The sequence below is a fragment of the Copadichromis virginalis genome, linkage group LG22, assembly GCF_057382275.1.
Source record: "Copadichromis virginalis isolate Kocher_CV1m ecotype Utaka linkage group LG22, C_Virginalis_male_GT1.1, whole genome shotgun sequence".
NCBI classification, from domain to species: Eukaryota; Metazoa; Chordata; class Actinopteri; order Cichliformes; family Cichlidae; genus Copadichromis; species Copadichromis virginalis.
The window spans coordinates 6393510-6402532 of NC_140638.1; the positions used below are offsets into that span (position 1 = coordinate 6393510).

General features: G+C 39.8%; 1 protein-coding gene across 3 annotated transcripts; it reads right to left on the minus strand.

Moving 5' to 3' along the window:
- Positions 1-764: 764 nt before the first annotated feature.
- kifc1 (kinesin family member C1) lies at positions 765-9006 on the minus strand. 3 transcript variants are annotated; one of them, XM_085445520.1, is made up of 17 exons: positions 8908-9006; positions 7688-7772; positions 7384-7477; positions 7067-7120; positions 6804-6887; positions 6316-6508; positions 6037-6202; positions 5753-5920; positions 5463-5576; positions 5213-5299; positions 4913-5110; positions 4355-4519; positions 4101-4239; positions 3840-3979; positions 3674-3747; positions 3447-3522; positions 765-1022 (listed from the first exon to the last, which is right to left on the minus strand). In XM_085445520.1, the coding sequence occupies exons 2-17, from the start codon at positions 7757-7759 to the stop codon at positions 978-980; spliced, it is 1869 nt and encodes a 622-aa protein (XP_085301646.1). In that variant the 5' UTR covers positions 7760-7772; positions 8908-9006; the 3' UTR covers positions 765-977. The 3 variants fall into 3 exon arrangements, with proteins under 3 accessions (XP_085301646.1, XP_085301647.1, XP_085301648.1); XM_085445521.1 differs by lacking the exon at positions 8908-9006 and adding an exon at positions 8835-8892; XM_085445522.1 differs by lacking the exon at positions 8908-9006 and adding an exon at positions 8573-8645.
- Positions 9007-9023: the final 17 nt, after the last annotated feature.

Here is a 9023-nt window from a genome sequence, read left to right on the forward strand (position 1 = left end):
ACATTTTGTACTGGACACCGAGGAAACCTTAGCCCTTACATATACTTCTGTCGTGCCTTCACAGTATGGACCAGGACACGAATTAGATCATGATTTAAAATTGATAATTTAATATTTAAAATGTATAAATAGCTCACCTATCTAATAAATGGATGATTAATCATATATAACTTCATATAATCATTACAAACGTTATACATCATTAAAAAAAAAATCCTCATAGTTAACATTTACAAATATTAATACTGAAGATTACAAAGATCAACATTAAGACCAGTCTGCATTCAAAGCAGTGATAGAAAATAGTGTGGGGCATTTCCCCACACTCACTGAAATGGCATCCAAGATGCCTTCATAACTTTAAGAAAAGGAAAGAAAAAAGGCAATAAAATGCAACAGCCTTTAAATTTGGTTTTATTTGTAAAGTAGATGTCATAGCATACATGTTAAATAAACATTTAATTAATACATACTAATGATATGGCATCCAAGGAAATGGGTAAAAGAAAACTAAAAATCAGTAAGTGATGTAGACTTGTAAAATAGCCATTATACAGTATATACAAACATAATCTAACATTGGTGAAAACACTCAATGTTACTGTCATTCACTTCCAACAGCAGGTAAACACAAGAGTTACATTAGAAACTGACTAATGTCTGAGTTTACCGCTCACTTCATGCTAAAACAGCTGAAAGAAGAGAAAAAAAAAAAAAAAACAGCCCACTTAAAACTCTTAAATGTGTTAAATCTGGAGTGAAAATTTTTTTTTTTTTTTTCCTTTTTATTGAAATGCACAGCAACTCCTTTTGTGGTGAAGCTAGCATTACTACACACAAGTACAGATATATGGAAGGTTTGAAGCATATTAGATTCAGACAAGTTGTTTGAAGTACTAATTAGAAGAAATGACATTTTGAACCTGAGATGAACCTAAAAAGTAGAAAACTCAGGATTTAAAAAAAAAAAATAATTTCTACTTTTTGTTTGCAGTCGCTGTCCCTATGACGCAGTCGTTCACCTGCGGGGGAGAAAACAAAACAAAATTGTCAAAAATGTTAAAGTTACAGTGAAACTTCAAATCCTTGTACACTTCAGTGGTATTTATACTGTAAACCTAATCCCTATGCTGTAAACTGGCATGTAACTCTAGGAATCACTCATTTCATCCACTTTTGCCACCATTTTCCACATTAATTAGAAGAAAAAATGAAATAAATGAATCGATTAGCTCAAAGAAATTCCACTGCAGACGAGTGTTTGTGGTTAAACTGCAAAGCAAGCCACGCACATGGTGCAGGCCACTTCTGTGGGCTCTATCAGGGATTTATGTGACTAGTCGACTAATTGTCACTAGTCTGTATCAGACTTACCAGTCGTTCAATCTAATTGTTAAAATTTTAATTGATGCCCAATGCTGGTACATTGTGTTCTAAATGTTAGGCAGCGATCTGCCACCAGATGGCGCACTGTTGTTGAGAAACACCATAAATCTATTAATCTACCCTGATCTTCTTGTTAACACTGAGATCGCAGATACACGCAGAGGAAATTAGTTTTCTCAAAGGTGGAAAACCTCTCCTTTAGGAGAGCAGTTAAGTCAATGGGAGAGGGGCTCAGAGTAGAGTCACTACTTCACATCAAAAGGTGACAGCCACCTGGGCAAGGTGTTCCAGCTGGGCACGTCCTACCAGGAGGAGGCCCCAGCATCCTTGGTCATGCTAGCCAGTTTACATCTATCAGCTGTGGTCAGGAGTGGTCCTTCCTGCTGCCCCCACAACCTGACTAGAAAGCGGCTGTATAATGTATTACTTTGTTACTAAATTTCTGCTTCTATTGAAAAGGTTGTCATTAATTTTCAGCAGCCTGAATCATTCGCGCCACACTCAGTCGTACTTTTAGATTCTCAAATGATTGTCATATTTTAATAGAACATCTTTTGTAGTAACGCATTTTCATTTGTATTTAACAGAATGTGATAAATGGATAAGATACATCTGCGTCTAGTTTGACAGTTTCTATTAATCAGTTCTGAAAATTAACTCAATATCTGAATGTTCCTTAGTTTTACTTTAGTTGGTTAGTCTAATTATTTCCCCCTCGATTAGTCGACTAGTAAATAAGACGCCAGGAACATCCCTACTCTTCAGACAAAACGTGAATATGAATTACACATAGGGCTGCTCGATTATGGCAAAAATGATAATCACGATTATTTTCACTGAAATTGAGATCACGATTATTTGACGATATTTATTTAACCCTTTAAGACCTACTATAGAACCAAGTCCACCAGAGCTTATATTATTTTTTTTTTTACATGCTGTAGTGCCATTTGTGGGAGCATTTCAAGTTGCTATACATCAATACAACTGTTATAGCCCATATTTTAATAATATGTATGCATTAAGTCCATAGTAATTACATAAATTGCAAAAAAGTGCAATAAACTACAAAAAAAAAAAAAATTGAAAATCGCTTTTGTTTTGTTTACATACATTTCTACTTGGAGAAATTTAAGAGGCTTATCCCTCAAAACTTTAAATACAATAAAGTTGCAAAAAATAGTTTACAACAACAGGACATTTATTTTGAGTGTCTTCATAGTTTTATTTTGGAGATACAGCAATTTTTATATACTGCAGGAAAAACAAAAAACAATCCTATGATGCAGATTTGCAAAGAAAACAGCAGGTGCATCATTTCACTGTGGGAAGTGTTACGAACAGCTGATAGGAACGGCAAAGCGTGTTTCTGGAATATTATGTTTTTGTTCCTGCAAGCGCTTTTTATGCAATTTTTGCAAAGCTATATGTGGAACGAAACCGTGACCGAGGACAAGCTGATGGCATCAGATGTAAGTACAACTCCTCCGGTTTCATATGCAAAACAAATTATTGCGCTAGCTTACACGGTTCAGGTTCTACAGGGATTTAAAAATAGTTACGCAAAACGGAGCGTGCTGCTCTGACTGGCTTTAAAGGGTTAACAATGACTTTAAAAAAATAATATAAAATAGTGTGCAACACCACTGAAGTTTTTTTTTTTTTTTTTTTTAAACTCTTTTCAACCAACGGCAGTCACTCTCCTCTCCAAATAACTTCTGCTTAGCTTTCCGAGCTTCCCTCGGGTCCTCTTAATCAGCGGTCTCCAACCTTTTTTGCGCCACGGACCGGTTTATGCCCGACAATATTTTCACGGAACGGCCTTTAAGGTGTCGCGGATAAATTAGGGAGGGGCTAATAATCGGCTCAGTCATTTTTAATGATCGTTGAAAGCCCAGATCGTAATCGTGATTAAAATTCGATTAATTGAGCAGCCCTAATTACACACCAAGGTATTAAAATGGATATGGAGTATGGCTTTGGTTTACCATAAACAGCTAATGTAAGGACATCATTAATGTACTCTGTCCAATGAACACTGGAAACAAGACTGCACTGACCTTGCTGGCAAACCTCAATGAGTTTAGAGTTTCCCCAAAGCTGTCGGGCTCCGGGGCGATGTTAACAAACATCAAGCTGCAGATAAAGACATCCAAAATTAGCGCCAAAGAATAAACAGTCACAATCTGAAGTGATGGGATCAAACTCTGTTAAATATTTATTGGGGATAAATTCCTTCAGTTTTATGTATCGTCATTATAAAGATTTGTGATGTCAACAAACTCACGTTTTGCTGTTCCCCCCCAAACATCCCTGCAGGAGGTAGGTGAGCTTCGAGTTCCTGTAGGGAACGTAACTCTCCTGAAACACAAAGGCCAAAAAAAATCATTAATACTGTAAACGTAAAGAAAGCAGGTGTGACATCTAAGACTACAGAAACTGCAGCTGCAGACCTTGTTGGCCAGAGCGGCGATAACGATGCCCAGGTTGGACAGCGAGCCGTTGATGGCGGTCATCTCTTTGAAACGGTCACCCTGAGACTGGCTCTTCACCATTCGCTCACTGCCAGCCAAGTCCACCAGGCACAGAGTGGCTACATCAGAGCAGATTTTGCACTGGTTACAGTAACAATAACTAACCAGACTCAATATTATAGATCCAAAAAGAAGAAACCACATTCCTGATGCTGGTACTTCCAGTGGGATTATACTCACATTTGCACTTGACATCCCTGCCGGCATTGACTCCCTCAATATCCAGCTGGAAGACTGAGTGGGAGCGAGACGAGCGGTCATTCTGGGCTGTCTGGGCAGTGGAGCGATTCTGATTGGCCAAAGCAATGAGACCGAGAACCTGAGAGGACGAGGGGACGTTTTAAAACACAGAGCACTGATAAAAGTTTGGTAACAATTTGTCAGCCGATTTGAAATTAATTTTGTTCTGAGCTACAGATGTCTGTCTGCTGTACCTGATCCTCATTGGAGACCCGCTCATAAGTGAGATTAGTGATTGTCACTTCGTTGCTGGTTGTCTTGCGGATCTCATGCTCCGGTCTCTTGCTGGACTTGCCGGTGTACAGAAGGTCCCTCAGGGTCTCATTGTAAATTTCAACAAAGCTTGCTGTGAACGTGAACTGAAATAAAAACTAAAATGAGCACATTCCCTCATAAACGCACCACGAGGGCACACAGCAGACTGCAGTGTGAAAGCCCTCTGACGCTGAGGAGCAGAAGCAATTTAACACTAATGTGAGACTTTTGTGGATAAAAAGAAAAGCACAACATTAACAGTGCGGCAGATTAATCATAAAAGCTCCACTCATCTGTATGCTCAAAATCATCTTTGGTGCTTAAGGAAATATGGCCGACTGTGGTAGAAAAGCAGTCTGGTCTTAGATGAACAACCTATAACACTAACTACTCAAGTCTTTCAGATAGTCTGCAGTTTAAAAGCTGCTGCTCTACCACCGTGTAAAGCTGCTACCACTGACCTTCTCTTCAGACATTCAAACACAAACCAAACCAACCTCCCAGCCTTGTTCTCCCAGTTTTCCTGCAGCTTTAAAGATCTGTTGCACAGCTCTGGGAATGACACCTCTGGTCTCGTCAACCTCGTCCCCCTCCATGGTGTACGTCTTCCCGCTGCCGGTCTGACCGTAGGCAAAGCAGCAGACATTGTAGCCGTCCAGTGCTGACTGCACCAGCAGTGAGATCTCCTCAAAGACCTGAAGATAAAGACAAATTTATACATTTCCTCCACGCACAAGCGGGGACCGCAAAATGAAAAACAGTTTATTCTTTGATATACTGTAAAATGTGATATTCACCTCCTGCTGGGAGGCCCGAGGACCAAACACACGGTCGAAGCTGAAGTTGTAATTCTTCTGAGTGTCAGCAGTTTTGCCCGTGTGAGACTGAAAAGCACAAAAACTCAGTTCAGTTGGTTGTTTGTGCTTCCTCTTTGGGTTAGGGTTCATCTACGCTGACACTGAATTACACGTGTTAACTCACACAGAACTCAAATTCTCTGCAGCCAACAGTTTCTTTAAACATGCGTTAAGCGGTCCTCATTCTTACCTCCTCGGTTTTAGCCAGCGTTATCGCTTTATTGTCGCTTGTGGCGAGTTGTACATGTTTGGGAAGGCCTCCACCTACCAGAGGACGCACTCTGCAGAACACTCTGATATTACCCTGCAAGAGATACAAGAGTGAGACTGAAACTTAATATTTTATTGGTTGCAGCAAAATCCGAAGGATGATTGGACAAATGTGACCAGCACACACCAAAAACAACCAAAGAACAGAGAAAACATTCACATTTTGTGCACATGAAGAGGCACTTTTATTGGTAACAGAGGCAAACTTGCCTTGAGCTCTTGTATGGTGTTGTGGAGCCGTCTGCGCTCCATCTCTCCAGCGTAAAGTTCATCCTTCTGCTGGGCCACAGTTTCTTTCAGAGACCGAACCTCCTCCTCGAAGTCTCTGAGGTTTACCTGCACACGGGCCAGAGTCGACTCCTGCACAGAGAGCTTCATCTGGAGCAGAAAGAACAAATGATATTAAGGTTTGGCAGGTCAGCCCATCTGTACGTTTATCTAGTGATAATAAACAAGCACGGCCATTCTCAGCTGCTGCTCAGTCAATCTTTTACCTTCAGAGTCTGCAGCTCCGTCTCTTGGCTGTCTCGGAGAGTCTCCATCACTCTGTATTTCCCCTCCACGTTGGTGAGCTCCTTCTGAAGAAAGTTCTTGTCACTCAAGACTTTCTCCAGCTCATCCTGGACTCCAGCCAACACCTGCAGCTTCATCTCATACTCCCTAAAAATCCCAGAAGATAAAAGCAAAGTCAAGTTGTCAATGGTTAACACGACAATTTCAGGAGTAAAATTCCTAACTGAACGTTTATTTTCCAAATGAAATAGTCCTCATACCCATTCTGGCTCCTCTGTATCTGAAGCTCCTTCTCCACTTCCACAATTTTTCTGTGGCTCTGGGACACAGAGTCTTGGAGAACCTCATTTTGCTGATTCAGAGTCTTAACTTTTATTTGGTAGGTACGGACCTTATCCTCCATGTCGCTGACCTTGCCCTTCAGATCCCAAGGGTTTCGTTTTTGTGTTCCACCTGTACACAAACGCAACATTTTCAATTTGTTTTTTTCCGGTCTGTTAAGAAAAACTATTCTACAGAAGCAACCTTTAAACTTCAACTTCCATTTAGGTGCTTCATGCTTATGGTCGTGTTTGCACAAACTCACTCAGAATCGTGGCTTATTTCAATGTACTGGGTCACTTTTTTCACACTTTGAAACATTTTCAAAAGCATTTAAAATTTATGGAGGGTTATTAACAAATCAAAGCCCCAAAATATAAACGTTTAGTTGTCAGAAGAAAAGAAATGAGCAGAATTCATTTCTCACCTGTTTTTGTGCCGGTGGATGCAACGGGTTGTTTCATGTTGCCTCCCTTTGATGTAGTTGAAGCTACAGACTGCTTAATGACACCTAAACAGTAAATAGATGCATTAAATGATCACATGTTCATCTGGGACCAAACTACGTACAAGATATGACATTGTCCATGAACAAATTTAATTAAACTTTAAAACTGCTTAATCACTGCTCCAGATGAAGGTTTGTGACCACAGTGTCTAAAGTCCTGCCACATATTTAGCATTTCTTACCTCTAGACGGAGCCGCAGCTACAGTGGCAGCTCCTACAGCTCTAAGAGGCCTAGCTGTGTTGGAGAGAGTGAAACAAAGAAGGACATTTTTATCAAAATGATAAGAGGACAGAAGCACAATATACAATGTGAAAACGTGTTTTACTCAATGATTTTTTTAAATAAAGTTAATGCAGTTTTAGTTTTTGACTGGTTTAGTTTGGGGACAGCCTTTTAATGAAGTGCTTTACTAAGATAAAGTAGTTCTCCGACATAAACCAATGTAGTTTGGAGTAAAACAAAAAGATTTCAACACTCAGGATTGAGACGTTACTTACAGATAGGTGCTCGGGTTGCTGCGAGAGCAGGTCGCTTGGTACCAATGACCGTAGCCGCTGGTTTAACCGGATCTGCATCCTTACGGAGTCTCTTCTGCAAAACAAAAGACACCATTAGCATACAGTGAGAACAAACCTGAGTCTTGCGCAGGTTTTCAGCTGTGGTTTACTAGCCTTCTAAGATACCTGCATGTGCATGTGAGGATGACTCACCTCCAGCAAAAATTAAACTCACAAATACTTAACAGTAATCTAAAAGTCAGACAGTAGCAGTAAAAAGGTAAACAGAAGGGTTTACACAAACCTGTGCAGGTGCCAAGTCCTGGGCATTCTCCGCGAGTACCCTCTTACTTGACATTACTGGCAGGCGGGACATGCTCTGTTGTGGGCTAAGAGGTGAATTATTGTTAAAACAGATACAAAGAAAAAAAAAAAAACAAACTTGTTTCATCATCATGAACAGCCACATATTGAGTATATAAACCATTATTCTTAAATTGGGCCTTTAGTGGTTGACTACAGCTGTATGCAAGGCAGATCTGTATATAGTAATGGCAGAAATCTGCCTTTTCACACATTTTTTAAACCCTGTCATGATATTTAAGTTGCACTTTTGTTTTTTCCTAATAATAAAACCAAAAGAAATGTTTTCCTCACTTCAAAGCTGTACTGCCACTCAATAAATCATTTTGCGTTTAAAACCCACTCGACATTTTAACACTCTGTCCTCTGTAGTAGTAATCCTTCGTCAAAGGAGCTTGCAAAGAAAAGCGTCTGGACTTCTTTAAGTTCTTCTTCGTGTTACCCGAGTTGCAGTTGTATTTACCATTAAGCACACCAAGAACAACAACAGTCACTTGCATATCATGTGCCACATTTATTTTGACCAGACAGTAACAACGTGGTAAAGCCAGGTTTTATTAAGTAGCTGTTAAAATAACGTTGGCGTCTCCGATGAGACTTGGGTGTACTAGTAACCAATACAATGGAGACAAACTAGGGTGTTGCACGGTGATCCACACCTGCTTGGACATAACACTCATATAAAAGTGCCTGCTAATAATGAAAATCAATCACACGAAAACGTAATATTTACGTTTACAGTGAAAATCACACGATTTAGCGTTAACTCAACTCAGATAAACTTTTAATAGACCCCTATAACAGAGGTCCGACTTTAGTAACTTACCGAGTATGATGTGAGCCTAAACAAAGCCACTGTGTCCACAGTTTTTAGCATTTACATTAAAAAAAACTTAACTTGCGTAATTATCGAGTTAAACCAAGATAGAAAATCTTACTGGGACACGCTAATTTTTAAATCAGCTTCGATTAAATTACATAAAGACATCACCGACACTAAACCCGTTCGTATGATCGCTAACGTTGACGGCAGATACCCTTAGTACGAAAAGGAACTTCTACATTAAATTACAAAACTTTGCTCTTACGGTTTAAGTCGAGTTCCGCAACACAAACTGCAGATTAAAACACACACTTCACTGTAATATATGAAACAATTACCTTATAAACAATTTCCGTGTCCGCGGGATCTCCGTCCTCGACCGTTTAAATTTGAATTGAACTACCTTGGTGAGCGTCTTGCCGTGATTGGCCGAGATAGCCCGAACCCCGCCCCG